Source organism: Notolepis coatsorum (assembly GCF_963971535.1).
Source record: "Notolepis coatsorum genome assembly, chromosome: 10".
Classification (NCBI taxonomy): domain Eukaryota; kingdom Metazoa; phylum Chordata; class Actinopteri; order Aulopiformes; family Paralepididae; genus Notolepis; species Notolepis coatsorum.
The window spans coordinates 79,964,633-79,985,001 of record NC_140174.1 but is presented as its reverse complement, the minus strand read 5'-3'; the positions used below and the strand labels follow the sequence as shown (position 1 = coordinate 79,985,001).

Genomic DNA, 20,369 nt, shown 5'->3' with positions numbered 1-20,369 from the left:
CCTATACACGCTACAATAAAAAATTCAAATGCATATGATCGGTATATTATGTTGAAAGGGGGTGGTCGTTTCTGATTAATTGATTGTCAATGGGGTCATCCCTATGTTCCCCGGGTCCTATGTTCCCCGGGATCTATGTTCCCCGCTTTTTTTTAAAAGAAAGGGTCCTATGTTCCCCACTCCCGAAATAAAGGTTCTATGTTCCCCGGTCCCGCCCGCTCCCGACCAAAAAAAGGGTTCTATGTTCCCCGCTGAAAAAAGGTACTATGTTCCCCGGTAGCGATAAAGGCTCGCCAAATGCTGAAATAAAGGTCCTATTTTCCCCGGGTCCTATGTTCCCAGGTAGCGATAAAGGCTCGCCAAATGCTGAAATAAAGGTCCTATGTTCCCCGGGTGCTCCGTCAGTCACTCAAGTATTTCATCATGCACCTGATGCGCTCTGGTGATATTGAGGATATATGCGAGTTACGTGAATACATGAATATAGCTTGCAATACACGCTTCAAGAAGACGCATGACATTGGGTATACTAATTACAACAAGACATTAATTTATTGCATTGTTACTGTTCTCATGTGTGGTGCCGTCATCGCCGTCACAGTCATATTTAAGTAAGGATAGTTTGAATGACACTTCAGCACCAAGGTGCTGTCCACCTGGCGAGAAATAAGCCAATAGTATCCAGCTGCACAGCCGGAGAGCGACCCTCTCAGGGCCACGAACATAGCAAATGACGGCATCCTCTCATGTTCCCATTAGACTTCATATCAATAGGGTTTGACAACTTCATATCAATAGGGTTAGCTTTGTCAACAACACAGGGAAGTTCTACAAACAGGCCAGAGGATGTATACATATAGTAAATTAACTATACATAACATGTATTTTTCTTTTCTTTTTTGCTCACACAATATCTTGAATGAATGAATGCGTTTATTTATTTCGAACATAAATTAAAAACAAATGAAATAAATTAAAAAAAAATTATAAAACAATGAAGTAATAAACAGATTAAAAAACAAACAAGCAAAACAGTAATGTTCGAAAAGGAGTAGGATGAACCTAAACCTTGCCTAAACCAGAGAGAGAGAGAGAGAGAGAGAGAGAGAGATCATTTGTCAATTGAATATGCTACAACATCTGAATCATATACCTATTACCTGCCACAGACATCACAGAAGGGTTAGTTTTGATTAATTTCTCAAATGGTCTCTACTCTAAATTCATTTGCATTTCCCAGAGAATGTTGGCCAACTTTACCTTCATAGGAAACTGCCTGCTTAAAATGGACCTCCAAGTGGTTCTTCAACTTACTTAACCTCATGGCCGTAGCCAGCTATGAGGTCACCGAGGTCTGGACCTCGGTAACTATTTATAACTATATAAAAAAATATATATATTTTTTTTTTCTTTTTAATAAACATTTTTTGATTGAAATATCACAATATACATGTACAGTCGGGAGGTGAAAATGTCCGGTAATGTCTGATGTTTGGCAAAGGTACTCCCCCCTGCATCGCTACAGCACTACTTGGTCGCTTCTGCCCAGGCAGGGGACATGCTTTGCTTTGAACTAACGTTACTTGTTCAAAGCATGCGCACTTGTGACAGTGACAGTGACAAGCCTGCGCCGTGGGCTGGACTGGTAATCTGGACATTTTCCCGGTGGGCCGACGCGCCTTTGGGCCGTTATAATTGATTCGAAACACGCTTTATATTAACTTCATAAATAAACAAAAATGAAAAATCTACTTATGTCAACGAAAATGTCCAGTAGGACTAAATAACAGATATACATCTCTGTTACACGCCAGCAGCGTCTGTTGGCCGAATCTGTCAGACGGCACTGGAGTAGATATACAGTACTGTTACATCCAGAACACACACACACACACACACATACACAATTACACATGTTGCACCATATCTACACCCTCACACAACTTCGCTTTTTCGGGAGTAGCGGGGAACATAATAATAACTTTATTTGTATAGCACTTTTCATACAGAGGTTGCAGTTCAAAGTGCTTCACAACAGTAAAAATACAGGCATGGGTGAGCATAGCAGGGTATGGTAAATCACAGTGTTTCACATTAGGATATAGCATCCTAATAGGCTCTCTATTCAGTAATACAAATAATAAAGTAGTTTAAAATGATTAAGTTTAAAAATTATAAAATAGAACGGACATACAACAACAGTAAAAAATGTAAATAGCAAGGTTACAGTAAAAAGTGTGAAAAATTGTTTAAAATGATTCAGTTTAAAAATAGTCATCAGTAAGAAGTAAAAAGTGTGATAACCGACACATGAATTTGATAGGCAGTGTAAAATAAGATAAAATTAGCATAGAAAAGTAGGCAGGGTAAGAATAGTGCAGGTAAGTCATTGAAATGCCTGAGCAAAGAGATAGGTTTTAAGCTGTCTTTTGAAGATGTCTAGCGAGTTGGCTTCCCTGATGTTTTGGGGTAGTTTGTTCCACAGTTTTGGGACATAGTTGATAAAGGCTGCATTACCGATCCTCTTTTGACTGTTTCTGGGAGCCTCTAGTAGTCCAGCAGCTGATGATCGCAGTGTTCTTGCTGGCGTGTAATTTATTAGAGTGTTGGCTCTCTGTGGTTTTCTTAGGGAGACCTGTGAAAAGTGCATTACAGTAGTCTAACCGGCTAGATATGAATGCATGAATTAGCTAGCTTCTCAGCATCGTTCTGATTAATAAATGGTCGTACTTTTGCTATATTTCTTTGATGGAAGAACGATGTTTTCGTTACTTTGCTAATATGAGAATTGAAGTTCAGTTCTGAATCTATGATAACCCCGAGACTAGTGACCTCAGATTTGATCCAAGGGGTTAGTCCTCCTAGGTTCTTTATTAGTTTTGGGGCCGATAATTCGAATTTCAGTTTTGTTCTCATTTAGTTTCAGGAAGTTCTTACTCATCCATTTATTTATTGCCAGTAAGCAGTCTGTAATGGAGCTAATCGCTGTATCATTTGGTTCAGCAGATATGTACAGTTGTGTATCATCCGCATAGCTATGGAAATCTACATTATGTTCTCTGATGATATCACCCAGCGGTAACATGTAAAGGGAGAAGAGTAAAGGACCTAAGCAACTCCCTTGTGCAACTCCATAGTTGTTGTCGTATATATCAGACATGTGCTCTCCTAGTCTAACATAGAATTTCCTCCCTCTGATGTATGTTTTGAACCAGCTTAGCACATGTTCTGAGAAACCGACAAGGTTTTCAAGACGATCGATTAGACTATCATGATCGATTGTATCAAATGCTGCACTGAGATCTAGCAGGACAAGGATGGAGATCTTATTCTCGTCAGAGTTTAGCCTGAGGTCACTGATTATTTTGGTGAGGGCTGTTTCAGTGCTATGATATTTTCTGAATCCCGACTGAAATTCTTCTAAGATGTTGTTTTCTTCAAGAAAGGAATTTATTTGAACTGAAACTATCTTTTCAAGTACTTTGCTAATGAATGGTAGGTTGGATATTGGACGATAATTTGCCATTTCATTACTATCCAAGTTAGGTTTTTTTAGTAATGGCTTTACAACTGCTGTTTTAAAGGCATCTGGGAAAATACCAGTTCTAAGGGAAGTGTTTATGATATCTAGCACAGGGCTTGAAACACTATTAAACACCTGTTTGAAGAAAGCTGTAGGTATAGGGTCAATGTCTGAGGTGGAGGAGTTACATTCTGAGACAGTTTTGCAGAGTACATCTAATGTGATGCATGTGAAACTTCTCATGGTTACATTGCACGGTTTGCTGCAATCAGCTTTATTTCCAGCATGAGTAATGCTGGCCCTGATCAAGGTTATTTTGTTGTTAAAGAATAGTGCAAGTTCTTCACACTTAACCGTTGATGACTGAGGAGGTGTAGGGGCAGTGTTGAGTAGTAGATTAATAGTGGAAAAAAGGATTCTGGAGTTTCCAGCATTTTCTGTAATGATTTTAGAGAAGTAGTCTTTCCTTGCTAAGCGGATGGTTTTATTATAAGCAGTTAAAGCATCTTTGTATATATCACAGCATATGGTGGTTTTTTCGCTCTGCTGCACGACAATTCCTTTTTTCTTTGTTGACATGTGCATTATAGTTCAGCCAGGGCGAGGCTCTGGTTTTTTTCTTTTTCATTTTTAGTGGGGCGACAGAATCTAATACAGATGACAGTGCATTTCTACCATTTCATTTAGAGAGCTGTCATGATTGTGTGGTTCATGTAATCTGATAAGATTAATGAACTTTGATTCAGCCTTGTCGTTTAGGAGCCTCTTTTTAACTATGATTTATTTTTTTGTTTTAGTAAGGGTTATTTGAGTATCAAAAAATATACAGTGATGGTCGGAGACAGGTAATTCAGTTATTGAGACATTTGTTATGCTTAGCCCAGTTGTCTAATGTATTTCCAAGCTTGTGAGTTGCATTTGTTATATATTGTGTTAGGTCAAAGCTATCCAGTAGATTTTCTAGCTCTATAGTTTTGGAGTCTGTTTTCTTATTAAAATGGATGTTCAAGTCTCCATTTAGGATCACCTTATCATATCCGGTAACACATAATGAGATCAGTTCAGAGAGCTCCTGTATAAATATTGGTGAGTGTCTGGGCGGTCGGTAAATTGTGACAATAATGGTTGATTCTGTTTTGAGCTCAATGGCAAGATATTCCATCGACATGAAATCGCCTAGTTCCGTGATTCTAAACAAGAGTTTTGAGGAGAAAATTGCTGCAACTCCGCCACCCCTTCTATTTTTTCTGGGTATTTCATAAATATTATAGTCTGGTGGAGAAGCCTCAATCATTATTGATGTAGCTGTGTCATTATTTAGCCATGTCTCTACTAGGCAAATGCAATCTAAGTTATTTTCTTTAATCAGATCATTTACTAAAAATGTTTTATTATTCAGTGATCTGACATTTAGGAGGGCTAATTTTATTTGTTGGACTTCTTTAAAGGAGGTCTGCTTTGGCTTGACCTTGATGGCTTTGAGGTTAATAGCAGATGAACGCATTGATGGTGTATATCTGTTATAGCTTTTACCATGCCATTGGCTGGTTAAGATTACCGGTATGTTTTGAAAGATGGCATGGTGTTTGTACTATTTATTTAATACCCTTTTTGGTGCTAACATAGAACTTTTTTTTTGTTGCGACGTGTAAGTTTGAGAACACTACCGTTAATGACAGAGAAATGAAGCAAGCTGACATGGTCGGCCCTCACACAACTCGGTCGCTTTTTCGGGAGCCGCAACGGGAGTGGGGGAACATAGGACCCGGGGAACATAGGACCGTTTTTATCGCTACCGGGGAACATAGGACCCGGGGAACATAGACATGCTCCCTTGTCAATAACGGCATTCGTTAGTACAACAGCATACGCTGATCAGGGCGATGGCTATGAAAACAATGCACAACCAAGCTGAAATTGACGTTAAATTGCTCTTACCTGTGACCGATGAGATTCCACAAAGAACATTCCAATTATTTGATTGTCATCTGCTAGATCATATGTCCATTTGGCCCACGCCATAACCCCCCACAGCATAATGAATCGGGTGTCCCGAAAGCGATTCAATGCGATCGGGTGAAGATATTTTTTTTTATCTACTTTTTCTCCCCATTTTCTATTTTTCTCCCATCCCAATTTCGTATTATCCAATTCTACCCTCCCCTGTCTCGAACGTTGTTAGACCATGCCTCCCACTGGTCGGCTGCAATGTGGACCAAGCCTTGCATCACGTGTCCCCTCCGGTACACGAGGAGGCAGCTGTCGCATCTTTTCACCTGCACAGCGTGATCTCTCAGCGGCGAGGAGTAACGCGTGGGAGGCTCACGCTGCCCCCGTTGCTTCCTGATTCTGCTGTACAGGTGCAGCAACTGACCTGTAGGAGTCGCTGTCCACAACGTCCGATCCCCACCCACCGGCTTTCCCACCCCCTAATACTGCCAATTGTATTAGTATGAACGACCAGTCAAGCTGGAAGCAACGCCAAGAGCTGGGCTCGAACCCAGCATCTCCTGCGTTAGTGGCGAGCGCCTTGCCCACTGCGCCACTTAGCCGCCCTGCGATCGGGTGAAGATCTTGATCCACGTTACTAGAAAACTCCGCCCGGATGACTTTCAATGATACACAGAGTCACAAAGGAAGTGCGACATCGGCCGCATACCACCAGGCGGCGGTATTGGACCTTTGCGATCTCAGACACATTGCCACACAGTACCACAGCCTTCCTGGATGATTTATGAATGGAAATAGAGAATAAAATAAATAACAATCATAATAACAAGTTGGCGTCCAACGATTGGCGGCCAATAACGAGTATACTCGTCGATGGCGGGGAAGGAGTTAAAAGCCCCATGACCAGACCTTACCGTCATCTTATACTGCAATGGAAAGTTAAAGGTGCTATAGATAACATTCAACCACTAGAGCACCAGCATGTAATGTATCCAACCATGTGCATTCCACCTGGGGAAATAGGAAGTAGGGAGGGGATTACATGCCTGCAGCATGTAAACAACAATATTTATTCGCAAATATTATTTTATGAAAAATTCAACAATATTTTTGGCGGGAAAAGCAATACTTTTATTCTGCACTTTTCTAAAAGCTTTGTGAAACTCTGTCAGAAGTATCAAGCTACATGTCAAATTGGTCTCGAATTGGGGTTTTGTGGTGTAATACAAAATGAGCAGCACTATAAGAATGAAAAAGAATACACCTATTAATGAGTTAATAATGAAAGTTATGGTGGACGAAGGGGCTGACAGCTGAGTGATGTACAGCAGCTATAAGGCTTTACAAAGCATTGTTTGTGACTTGCTGCCTGAAGTATGAGGAAAAATCCTGAATCTGTAGAAAAGCAGTCATTAATAAGGAGTGTTGTTGGCGTAATGAAAGGCCTTCCTTCCCCACAGTCACTTCCTTCAAAACACTGATGTTTCACTTTAATTGCTTGTTCACAAGAACTCCTGAGAGTTGCGGTATAAGACCGTCTTGACCTTTTGAAAACAAAAGGATTTCCTGATGAACACTTCTCTACTGGAAGTGAGGTGAACCCTGGGACGATATCACAGGATGTTGTAAGACGTTGTCACTGAGGTGCCGTCAGTGGAATCATACGATACTCAAGCTGACAGGATCAATTGTAAGGTGGACGGGTTGGAAATGATCAGGCTGCTGTGCCACTGTCACTATAGGCTTGTCATCAAGTGAGGAAATACTCAACTCAACTTAAAAGATTTTGTCTGCTAATCGACGAGTTGATTTGATTGCCAAATATGTCAAATTCCGTTTAATAAAATGACCAGAAATGTGCTTGTAATTTTCCTGGAAATGTCATTCAGCATGAAATAAGCAGTCTTACAACCGACTAATCTAAGACTTCATTTTTGTATCATTATGCTACTTTTTAGAGTAATTGATAGTCTGTTGTTTGATGTATAGTAGTGAATGTATGTATGATGTATGAATGTATGGATAAAACAATTGATTGTTTTATGTACATATTGTAGTACTAAATGTATACTCCACTGTCTATTGTTTGATGTACATAGTACTAAATATATGAAGTGATACGAATAGTATACGGTCTACTATTTGATGTACATATTACCAAATGTACGGAGAGTGATACGCATAGTCGTCTATTGTTTGATGTACATAGTACTAAATGTAGTGATACGTATAGTATACTATCTGTTGTTTGATGTATAGTACTAAATGTATGGAGTGATAATATAGTCTATTGTTTGATGTACATACAGTAGTACTAAATGTAGTGATAGGTATAATATACTGTCTATTGTTTGATGTACATAGTACTAAATGTATGGAGTGATACGTAGTATATTGTTTGATGTTATTTTATGCTTTTATCGTTTTAATATCTCAACATCATTGTAAATGAGAGCTTGCTCTCAATGATCATTCAAGATTAAATAAAGATTTAATGTAATTGATGTACTGTTACTGTACACAGTAGGCTACTAAATGCATAGACAGTGATTTGTATAGTTTACTATATGTTTGACGGACTAAATGTACGAGTGATATTGGTACATTAATTGTATGCAAGGTTGTGTTATTAAACTGCACGTATGTTTGTCATACTGTGGAACTTTGTAAATTGTTGATATGTTCCTGCACCATTTTCATCCCTTCACTGTATTTGACAAATACTAGTTTGTGATTGTACTTACAGTGTGGTACTGTTGTGTTCCCACACACCCGCCAGCCAAGCTCACGGCTTCACATCACAAAAGGCTACGACACGGGAGGTGCACATACTAAGTGGCTTTTATTAATACAGAACTGCATGCTACAGAGACTGTACAGCATAGACATTTATTCATTACAAAAAAAACATGGTTCTTTGGAACCATTTAAAATAACGGGAAAAACAAAACAAAAACAAAAAAAAACAAAAAAAGGTAAGAGCATAAAATAGAACAGGAACATCACAGCCGTTAAGGAAACATTCAAACTATTTATCATTAGCATCTTAATAAACCAGAGAAGAAATGGACAGGTTACAGTCGCGTCATGACAACTACAATGGCACCGATTGGATGGTTCTTGTAGCTTTTTTCTCTCTTTTTTTTCTTCTTCATTTTTTCATTTTTTTTTGTTTTCTTTTTTACAGCCTCTTGCAACATCAACATGCCTATTTTCTCTATCTACCTATATGTAGTAGTGTACTTAAAAGTGGCAGTTTGTGTATTTTTTTGTATTTAATAGTTTTTTATGAACCTCCTAATATACATAATTTTGGCCCGTGTGGGTTTTATACAGTATGATGTCCGTCTTTTTATTTAAGTTTAAATTTTAAATATTTGACAATTTGCTACCAAACACATTTGTTATAGCAACATTTATACTACATACATAGCAATCTATGTAACGTCACAGCAAAGAATGGTATCCGAGAAAAAAAACTAAAAAACGAACAAAATAAAAAGGAACCCTACAGCGTGGTTAGAGGGGGGAGAGAAAATTATCACAAAATTTGGCACGGAAAATCTGTACAGGAATCTACAGTCTTGAGATGTGACTGTGCAATAAAAAAGAAGGGCTTTTACACATTATTCCGACTACTGAAGACACCGTACCCACTGTCCCTTGTTTCAAGTTTCTCTTTTCTGCTTTTATTTTTTTTGTAAAATGGCTTATAGACGCATTTGTTGAAATGAAGCTGTGCATACTTGTGTTCATGAGATCTACACGGTACACGGAGTGGAACCCAGGTTTTCAGTGAGGAAAGAAATGAACTCGTCAAACAAAAAAAATTAAAAAAATAAAATAAAAAAGAATCGCCTTTTAAAACCTCCTTGTAAAAATGGATCATTCATATAAGTTGCTTACCTTAAGAAAAAATATTTGTACAATGTATTAAGAAAAAAAAATATTCAAAAAGGGACACGTACAAGATACGACAAGCAATCTCTAAAGCAATAAATACTACTGGTCCTAGCGTTGTGACATTTTGTATTGAGTACCCACAACCCTCCCACCCCAACCCCCCCTCAAGTCCACCCCCCCCCCCGCCTGACTCCGCCTCCAAAGGTAAACAACAAAATTAAAAAGACAACGCAATGGAACGATGCATATTTAACACAGTAATCCCCCCCTCCCAGTATTTCTGTACATTTAAGAACAAGTAACATCACAATTAAAGTTGTTCCTCAGGGAGGTCTCCGCTAGCCTCGTGCCCTCTTAGAGTTTGAACAGGTGTCAAAATGATTGGTTCGCAAGCTCGTATTTAATACAAATAATGAAGGAGAACCAACTCTTTCAAGAAAAAGGGCTCATTGAATAATCTAGCCTACCTTTTATATCCGTCTTTTAAACATTTTGAAGTTGAACTACATCATTGTTCTGTTTTGCACTGTTTTAACACTACAAAAAAAAGACAAAAACTAATTCATAAACATTTTGGCAGATTCACAAAGCTATACTACAGCTCATCGTATTATTTCTTTATAATAATTATATATTTTTTTTGATAATGATGGGTCAAATATTGACCAATGAACTTTTTAATAAAACAAGAACAAATAAATTTTTTAAAGCCATATGGCACAGAAAACAAACAAAAGAAGAAAACCAGCAAAAGACAGAAGGAAAAACAAAAGGCCCAGAGAAGAGGTGGTGTGCAGAGCTAGAACAGAAAAGAGGACAGGGGGGCAGACTATTCTATAGACTTGGTCACGAGCGACAGAGGCTGTTGAGCGCCGCCGGGGAGGAGCGGGTGGGAATGACGATGCAGCGATGTCGAGGACCGGCCCAGCGAGGACGAGGACCGGCCCAGCGAGGACACAGAGGAGCCCGGCGGCCGCGAGGACGAGACGTCGCCGTGCTCCGGGGCTCCGTTGTGGGCTGGGGCGCCGGGCGTCTTTCTCGCTGCGGCGGCGGCTTCCAGCTGAGCCAAAGATGGCGGTGGGGGCCCAGCCAGGAGGTGCGGGTGGTGGAGTGGCTGGTGGGCCGGTTTCATAGTCAGTGAGAGAGGTTGCATTTGTTCAGTCTGAGGTTTGGACTCTTTAGAGGAAGGGGAGGGAGCCACTGAAGAGGAGGGGGAGGACGGGGGGGAATCGAGTAAGCTTCCGTCCGAAGAGGGAGGACTGGCACAGCTGCCTTCACCTTGGATGTAGCGAATGCACTTTTTTTTTCTCCTGAGGGACAAGGCAAAAGAGAGAGAGCAGCTTTTAATACCACATATTCTAACTTTACCACAGCAGTACAGCACTAGCAGCAACTTGAACGCACCATTTATTGTTTGCACGTTGATGCCAAATCTTCAGTCTGTTCTGGGATAATAAGACCGCTTCCCTTACTTCCCCACCTACCCCCCCAGGTGCATTCAAGTGGCTGCATAGGCAGAGTGAAGAGAGGCACTACAGATGACCTTGTCATGTCCCTAATGCTACAGCCTTACAGACAGGACAGACAAGTCGAAAGAATCAAGAGTTTGGTACAACTGGACAGAAGGACAACTGGACAGAAGAATCGTCAGGAAATGAGAGGAAGTGGTGATGAAGGTGAGAAGAAGCAGTGAGGGGCGAGATGTTTTCTCTCTGAACAGTTTTCTGAAGATCTTTGCGGAAAAAACCCAAAAGGCACCAGGATTTCAGGGTGAATCTAACACCAGGGATATATCCCTGCTCTCTCTCTGTGCAACGTGATCAGTTGATTATTCCTCTCTCTCTCTTTCTAACTTTCCCTGCTGCCCCGGATGTTCCCTCTCATCTCCTGAGGGGAGTTTGGATGTGAGATCCACACACATTAGCCTGCACCTGCCCCAAAGACACAAGTGTGTGTGCTGCTGCTGAGCAAGGGGTCACGGCTTTGTGTTTGCATTTCTCGCTCAGGGTCGAGACCCTCCCCTCTTGTCTGGTGCGCCTGAAGCCAGCCCCGTTCCCCTGCCCGGTGGACCCAGATCCACAACGCAAGATGCATCTGTCTTGTCTGTGGTGGCTGTTTGTGTGTGTGTGAATGTTGTTCAGATTTAGTTAAGGGGGGTGACCTCAGCAGTGACCCCTCCCCCTCTCAGCTCCCATCACAAGGATGCCTGACGGGGATGTGGTGTTTTAAGACTGCGCTAGAGTTGTTCACAGGGAAAACAAAATAAATAAAATAAAATAAAATAAAAAAGACAAGAGAAATCTCAAGGTGGTCACGGAGAGAGAGAAAGAAAGAAAGAAAGAGTCAGTTGACAGATGTATGTGTGGCTGATCTACTGTTCAATTAAAGGTGAGGTCTGTTTCTCAAGTCATACCCCTGCCTGTATTTTTTTTGCGAGTTTTAATACAATTTCGCACAATTAAGTGTGAGAATGAGCCGAATGGGAGATACAAGAGAGCGTGAGAAGGAGAAGGAGCATGGGACAGAGATCACATAGGGGACTCGGGGGTACCTTGATAGCATGCTTAGGAGGAGAGACCAGGAGGCATGCATCTCTCACCACAAACACAACACAGATACAACAACAGAGGGGGTGTGAATAGAACAGTGTGCATTGATCGTCCGTTAGCGGCGGGGAAGAAGCTATCAATTTGCTAGGGCCGCCTGTCCGTCTTGTTCCGCGGCGTCTTGCGAAGGATAACTGCCTGTCAAACCGCTACAAATGAGCTAATATCCATTTTTTAACAGACGTATCGATCCGTAGTATGTGCCTGTGTGCACGCTATTGATTTCCCCTGCGTCTCAGGGGGAATTACACCAGATGCATCTTTTAGGAAACGGAGCCCAGTGAGGTCTTTTAACCTCCTGCTCCTGAAATGAAGAGTAAATTATGGCTGCGTTCCTCTCGCCCGGCCCGCCTGACACACAGCTGCCTGCTCATCATCTCCCATTAGTGCTTCTGGAATATATTAGTTGGAATGCCGGAATGTGTCAAGAATGTGATCCGGGCGCTATGGAGTGTAGCTAACGTTGCCTGCTCTCTCTCTCTCTCTCTCTCTCTCTCTCTCTCTCTCTCTCTCTCTCTCTCTCTCTCTCTCTCTCTCTCTCTCTCTCTCTCTCTCCTATTGCAGGCTAAAGCTAGAACCTAGTTGAGTTCACACATAGAAAATGACAAACTGCGTACAACAATCATACTCAATGTTGCTCACAAGTATGTTGTTGAAAATAATGGCAACGATGCAACATTTTTGTATCGCAGGCCAAATAAATAGACTATAGTCAGCGAAACTGTCTCGCTTGGCTCTGAATTAAATTGTAGTTAAAATCTGAAATAGGATCAGAAACCATGTTCTGACTGAAATCTAATGTTCCTCTGGTGGCACTAGAGTGAACAACTTTCTCAGTTTATTTAATTTTCTTTTAATTATATTATTGTGTTGCACAGTATGTCTATTCACAACCTGAATGCTGATGACGAGTTGTCTTGATTATATCCCCTGATGACAGTGTTATTATATATGTGTCCAGACAGTGTTATTATATATATTATGGGATTTTATGGATTCACACCGACTGCCGTGACAGATCCTGTGTGAACGCTTAAGAGCTTTAATCAGAATCTTCAAATTTGCTGTGAATATTCAGGCGCCGGAGAGAAAGAACCTTTTCAAATGAGTGTATCTCCTGATCCGTTAGTCATGGGCTAAACATTTCATCCAGAGATGTGGCTCCTCGTGGACACATTTTCCATAAGGATCTATGAAGCCATATTGGATTTTCCACCATTTCTTTTTATTTTCTGTTCTTTGTACTTTGTGATATCCTAAGCAAAAAAGTATAGGACCACTGATTCATTTTAACCAATTAATTTGAACTGATTCATGTTAACCGATTAATTTTAACTGATTCATGTTGTTAACTGATTAATTTGAACTGATTCATGTTAAGTGATTCATGTTAATTTATTCATTTTAACTGATTCATGTTAACTGATTAATTTTAACTGATTCATGTTAACTGATTAATTTTAACTGATTCATGTTAACTGGCATCAGGACAAGGCAAGAGTCCCATGATTGGGATAAGATGAAGGAATGAGTCAACATGAAGGATGAGACAGGGCTACCCGTGTCGACCAGTTAATGTTACCTGCCTCCTCTTTCCTTCTCTTCATCGTCTGCATCCTTCAATGACTGCATCTCCCTCTCATCACTCTCCTCTCCCCTTATTTTGTTTTAAAAATTACCAGCTATAATCAGTTTTATTGGATGCGTTGAGTAGGCTATATTCACAATGAATGAGTTCTTTCAGTTGGCTTCTGTTTAGTTTGTTTTAAGACACAAAGTCACCCGTAGGCTATTCCAGTCAGGGAGGAGTGGAGTGTTAATATAGGCTATAGCTCACACATGGCATGCCTTTCATTGAAAGATAAGCAACACCAGTGTAACACCTCAAAATATACTCAATCACTAGTATACAGTCAAATAGATTACATCATTGTTTTAATGAACCGATCTATTTCTCCTTCACTCGCACTTTGAAAATGTCAAATAGGAACTCACAATTTGAGAATAAAAAGTTGCACATTTTGAGCCCCGCTATAAACTAACAAACGGTTCCAACAGAATCTACATGCATGCCGTTGGTTTTTACCACAAGTGATGTACGATACCACACAACATTTTACAATGATGGAGAGTTGGGATAGAGGTGGGTGAGCAGGTGGGTGGGAGGGGGGGTATGCAGTGCAAGCCAGACACAGAGAAGGGTATTACTTAGCAGAAACAAATACCTACCATGACAATATTCCCAATTCAAAGACTGCTTGTGTCAGAACAGAAAGACAACAGGTAGGGACTAAGTAAGGGTTATCAAGAGGAGGAGTTTGGAGGAAGAGAAGGGTGGGAAAAGAAAAGGAGGAAGAGGGCATAGAAGAGAGAGTCACTGAGTGTTGCCCGCAGAGGAAGCAGGGCCAAGATTGTAAGCATGACATGATTATTCAAGGGCGCCTGATTAGGACACACATGACAATTAAAAGATGGCAGCCACTCATACACTGCCTGTGGAGAAAATGGATTTCAACCAGAACTCTCTATCTAGTTAGGCAGCGACTTTACGTAGCAAACCATGTTCTGTTGCAATAGATCTGAGGAAAAAAAGACCGCCTGTGGACATTAAAGGTGCTATAGATAACATTTTATGTAGAGTAATCATTTAAGAAATTATATATTTTGATGGGTCCAAAGATTTATTGTTGTTGTTTACATGTTGTGTACACGTATCCCCTCTTCCCCACGTGGAATGCACCCGATTGGATAAACGGCATGCTGGTGCTCTCGTGCAACAACTGGTGGCTGAATGTCATCTATAGCACCTTTAAATATACAGTGTTTACAAATCCATGTTCTGCCACTGGGCTTGAACCCTGTTCTAAGGAAGGAATTGGAAAAGGACACTTCTATAAAAAAGGAACATGTAGCAAGAAGTTCCTCGATTAGACGAAAAGAGCAGAGGAGTTGGCCATTTGTTACCATACGGAAGGAGACATTTTGTTTGTTTTTTAAGAGGAATATCTGAACATCTTGTCCTAGTGGCGGTTCCTCCTCCCAGAGGTTCTACCAGTGGGCTGTACCTGCACGGTTTGCACCATAAACTCAGCTGGTCAAGCCCGAACAAGGCACGACACTTCTTTGGGGTATTTGCATCTGTTAGCCAAAGAGGTAGACACAAACAGTACACACAAGACAACGAAAAAAACAGAAAAAAAAACACGACACGTCATTGCACAGACAAAAATATGTAGCCAGGACTTGGGTTCGGGCTGGTCAACACTGGGACGTCCTCAACACTTGGCCAAGCCGTCAACTCTCTCCAGCTCCTCTTAAAAGCCCAGACCTGCCATTTCTGAGCGGGTCTTAATGGAACCCGGGCTGCTGGTCGTCCGGGTTACACATACTGTTGTTATGGACAGCATTCGTGACATCATTCATACAGAAACACACAGCTGTGGCCCCGTCTTCCCAAGGAGGCGCCGGAGCAAACAGGGGGTGAGAACTAGACGCTAGCCTGGCAGGGCGTGGCTGGAGGAGGTGACAGCAGGGTGGCCGAGGGACGAAGAGGGAGGAGAGGAGAGCGAGGAGGGGGAGAGGAGGAGGTCCCAGCGTACGGTAACAGCCCTCACCTGGCCCTGACCGGTGCCAGCTCACACCATACACACCTGCATGGGCCACACCAGTTATTCTGTTGGTCGAGCCCAAAGCGCGCTCGACACTTCTTAGGAGCGCTCAGGTCTGATGCAGCGACAGGAGAGGGGAGGGAAGCCAGCAGAGAGGAGGAAGAGAACCCCAAACCAAGAGGAGGACAGAACAAATAAAAGGAGAAAAATGGACACCAGTGAATTGGTGAAGCTTGGCTGTGGCGTATTGAGCTAGTAAGTCCCCAACCCCCCCACCATCCCACTGATGCAAGCCATTCTCAAGTTTGCTTTAATACACAGTCAGAAGACACAGTTAGTGTGTTTCAGACATCAGTGAAGTCAAACTGCAGGCAAAAGGTCAAATCAGAACAGAAATGTGCAAAGATTAACAGCAATAGCTTTTTTTGCCCTACATTATAACTGAAGGCAAGGCTGACAAAAAGAGATGATGCTTTATTTTGTTAGAGAGAAATAGGAGTACTATTGGGCTAGGTGTTGTCATTGGCTGGTTATTAAAAGGAGGAGGGTCAGGCTGGCAGGAATAGGCAGCAGCAGATTGTTAAGACAGAGAGGGTATGAGTTAGCCCTGGCTGGAGGGGAAGCAGTAGAGATTTGAACCCATTAAGAGGGAAACTACTCCTTAGATCTGGCATCAAACGTATGGTTTACACCCATGTGGACTTGATCGTTTTCTGGAAAAAAAATTCTTGGTTACTTCACTCCGGCCGATAAGTTGCTGTTAATTATCAGCTGTCGAGCAAAGTGACGGCAGGAGCGACCGACGAGGTCAAACAAAACAACGTCGGGCTCGCGGTGTTTGAGTCCAGGCCTTGTATTATTATTAGCAGGCAGGAGGTTTAGAGGCCAAAAACTCATGCTGGCCTGTAGAAGAGGCACAAGCACAGCTAGCGAGGCATAGAGTCGTTTAAGGAGGTTTACCCTGACATCAAATCCTTCAGCTCACTGTCACTAACACACTGCATAGTGATGCTACACTAGCGGCTTTTACATAGGAGGCATTGAAATAAAATAGGAACTTAAATTAAACAGAATTTCTGTAAAATAAACAAACAATAGCAAAACAAATATTTAAGAAAAGAAAGCAGCAAACAAAAGCAAATAGAACATATTTCAAAAGTATAGCATTAAAACGTATATGGCTTCTCTTACCATTATACTATTACACATTCATGGATATATATATATATATATATATATATATATATATATATATATATATATATATATATATATATATATATATATATATATATATATATATATATATGTGTGTATATATACAAATATAAAATAAAAAACAAAGTTAGTAATTTAATAGTCAAAATGACATTAGCACCTGTAATCGGAGGGAGTGAAAGGCAAGGGTTTGGAAAATATTCTCTGTGTTCTGAAAAAAAAAGAACAGATAGAGAGAGGCCTTCAAGAAGGGATCGGTCACGAGGAGCGAGAGTGTAAATACATGTTTACATCCGTCATTATCTCCTGCACAGTGTGATCGCAAGGAGATGGAAGAGTAGGGAATAAAATGAATAAGAAATAATAGAGAATAAAGCAAACCTCCTTAATTTTAAAGATGTGGGTGATTTCTTTTCTTTTATGTTGATATAAAAAGCATGCATGAAGACAAGCAAGGAGAGGGGGAGGGGGGGAGGCAGCCCGACAAATGCACAAGCGCTCGAACACACACACACACACACACGGTACAGGCGCAAGTCTATCTGCAGGGCTCAGGCATTATAACATATAAACACACACACGCACGCACACGCTGGCAAAGTTAATGGCTCTCACAATGCTTGAATTACACATTCTCAAAACACACATATCACAGTATCACAATGCTGGGGGCAGAGTGGGGAGGGGAGGGGGGGTGTTGGAGGGGAGGGGGGTCATGCATATTCAATGTTATTATCAGCTGGGGAGAGGCTATGTTGGGATGGGGAAGAGGGGGTGTTACAAGCAAGTCTACCATTTAAATATTGCATTGGGTAGCATCACTATATAAATATACATAAATATATATACAAATAATAATAATAAGTTACAAAAAAAGGCACAATAACATAAAAAGGGCTGGAGGGAGAGAGAGAGAAAGAGAGAGGGAGAGATATAGGGAGGGGAGATTGAGGGAGAGAAAGAGAGAGAAAGATAGAGCGAGAGAGAAAGAGAAGGAGAGAGAGAGTGAGGGAGAGAGAGAAAGATAGAGAGAGAAAGAGAGAGGAAGAGAGAGAGAGGGGAGATCGAGAGGGAGACAGAGAGAGAAAGAGAGAGGGAGAGAGATAGAAACATAGAGAAAGAGAGGGAGAGAGAGGGAGATAGAGATAGATAGATAGATAGGGAGATAGAGAGAGAGAGATAGAAAGAGAGATAGAGAGGGGAGATCGAGAGGGAGATAGAGAGAGAGAAAGAGAGGGAGAGAGAAAGATAGAGAAAGAGCGAGAGAGAAAGAGAGAGGGAGAGAGAGAGAGCGGAGAGAGAGAGGGAGATCGAGAGAGAGAGGGAGAGAGATAGATAGAGATAGAGAGATAGATAGAGATAGAGAGAGAGAGAGAGAGAGAGAGAGAGAGAGAGAGAGAGAGAGAGAGAGAGAGAGAGAGAGAACAAGCAGTAGCGTGACTTGTATCTGGTGATGTCACACGTGATGGGGCTCTTCTACTATGAGAGATAATTGCCGCTCACTCACCGTTGCCCTCTGCCTGCTGCTTCTCCCTTTTCCTCTTCTTCTTCTTCCCCTGTTGGTTACACGCCAGAAAAATAGAAAATAAAAAAGGAGACAGAAAAAGACAGGAACCTTAGTTATTATACTGCAGAAGACCCAAAACACATGAAACAGAGGAGCAGAGGCTCATCTTGTGTGTTTACTTATTTATTCAATCATTCTGGCTTAGTTCTCTCCCTACGGCCCCCGCCCGCCCCATCTCGTGCCCTCCGGTTTCTAGCAGCCACTGTAGGCCAGAACACAACTCTCTGTCCTCTTTCTCTCTCTCTCGGTTCTTGTCTTCCTTTGTGGGAATCTTTTGTCTTTATTTTCCTCTCTTTGTGAACGTGTTAGAGGGGCCTCTCTGATGGTTTGGAGATAAGGAGAGTGGATTTCCAGAGGCGTGATTTCTCTGGATTAAATGATGAGCCTCTCTCTGTGACTGTGGAATGTGCGTTTCGGTGTCTCAGGACTGAACGTTCACAGTGAGAGAATAGTAGCGTGTAAACAATGTGGTTATCCGTGGGGCCGCGCTGGGAGATGTTGCTATGACCGTTTCTGAAGTGTTTTACAGAAGGGAGGCATTTGAGATTGAGAGGTCAAATCTGCTTTGTAGAAATGTGTAGAAAAAGCAAGATGAGCCTGCCTGAAAAAGAAAAAAACGATCCTGAGCTTGTGTCCTTGCTAGGGGGCGAGGCAGGGGAAGAAGCGGTCCTGAGCTTGTGTCCTTGCTAGGGGGCGAGGCAGGGGAAGAAGCGGTCCTGAGCTTGTGTCCTTGTTAGGGGGTGAGGCAGGGGAAGAAGCGGTCCTGAGCTTGTGTCCTTGTTAGGGGGCGAGGCAGGGGAAGAAGCGGTCCTGAGCTTGTGTCCTTGTTAGGGGGCGAGGCAGGGGAAGAAGCGGTCCTGAGCTTGTGTCCTTGCTAGGGGGCGAGGCAGGGGAAGAAGCGGTCCTGAGCTTGTGTCCTTGCTAGGGGGCGAGGCAGGGGAAGAAGCGGTCCTGAGCTTGTGTCCTTGTTAGGGGGCGAGGCAGGGGAAGAAGCGGTCCTGAGCTTGTGTCCTTGCTAGGGGGCGAGGCAGGGGAAGAAGCGGTCCTGAGCTTGTGTCCTTGCTAGGGGGCGAGGCAGGGGAAGAAGCGGTCCTGAGCTTGTGTCCTTGCTAGGGGGCGAGGCAGGGGAAGAAGCGGTCCTGAGCTTGTGTCCTTGCTAGGGGGCGAGGCAGGGGAAGAAGCGGTCCTGAGCTTGTGTCCTTGTTAGGGGGCGAGGCAGGGGAAGAAGCGGTCCTGAGCTTGTGTCCTTGCTAGGGGGCGAGGCAGGGGAAGAAGCAGGGGTTAGGACTTGTAAACATAAAAACTTACATAGTTGTCTCGTGCTGACCAGCCTGGGTACAGCTGCATGTGGAGCTGTCGCTCTTTCCTCGCCAGTTCGTAGTACTTGGCCTGCTCCTCCCGCGTTAGGGCATGCCACTGTGGAGCACAACACACACCCTTAGAGCTACGACTAGGGCTGACCTTCGATAATTTTTTTGGAATTCGAAGCTTCGGGGCCGAGATTCGATTTTAATTCGAAGCTTAAAAAAAAAATGTATATATATAATTTTTAATTTTTTTATGTTGTGGGACTTGTACAGCACTTTGTTCAACTTTGTCAGTGCTGTAAAGTTTAAACCTTTTTAAATCTTAGACAAACTAAACACTTTTCTTCCATGAAATATTGTAAGCCGTCATTTGAGGCTTTATAAAAGCAGCACAATGAACACAAATCTGTTAGTGCCGAGTCCGACCTCATCTTAAATAACAAACAGCATTGATTGTTGTAATTTAACAAAGAGAGGCAGAGTTGATTTTGCACACAAACATTTTTTTATAATTTTTTTCAAAAATATATATATAATTTTTTTACATAATCGACTTTTATTTTCATTCGAATCCCATGCCCATCGAACGAAGCTTCGAAGTATTTAAGACAGCCCTAGCTACGACACAACACACACAGCCCTTAAAGCTAGGACACAACACACACAGCCCTTAAAGCTAGGACACAC

The 20,369-nt window shown here is 42.0% G+C and overlaps 1 protein-coding gene across 1 annotated transcript in view; it reads right to left on the bottom strand.

The window, feature by feature from the left end:
* Positions 1–9,572: 9,572 nt before the first annotated feature.
* tcf7l2 (transcription factor 7 like 2) overlaps positions 9,573–20,369 on the bottom strand; it is a 137,959-nt gene continuing 127,162 nt past the window's right edge. The window contains exons 10-14 of the mRNA XM_084323732.1: positions 19,684–19,791; positions 18,316–18,364; positions 16,969–17,019; positions 15,633–15,705; positions 9,573–10,686 (exon numbers count right to left, since the gene is read on the bottom strand). Coding sequence (XP_084179858.1) covers positions 10,206–10,686; positions 15,633–15,705; positions 16,969–17,019; positions 18,316–18,364; positions 19,684–19,791 — 762 coding nt within the window. The 3' untranslated portion in view covers positions 9,573–10,205. The remainder of the gene's footprint in view (positions 10,687–15,632; positions 15,706–16,968; positions 17,020–18,315; positions 18,365–19,683; positions 19,792–20,369) is intronic.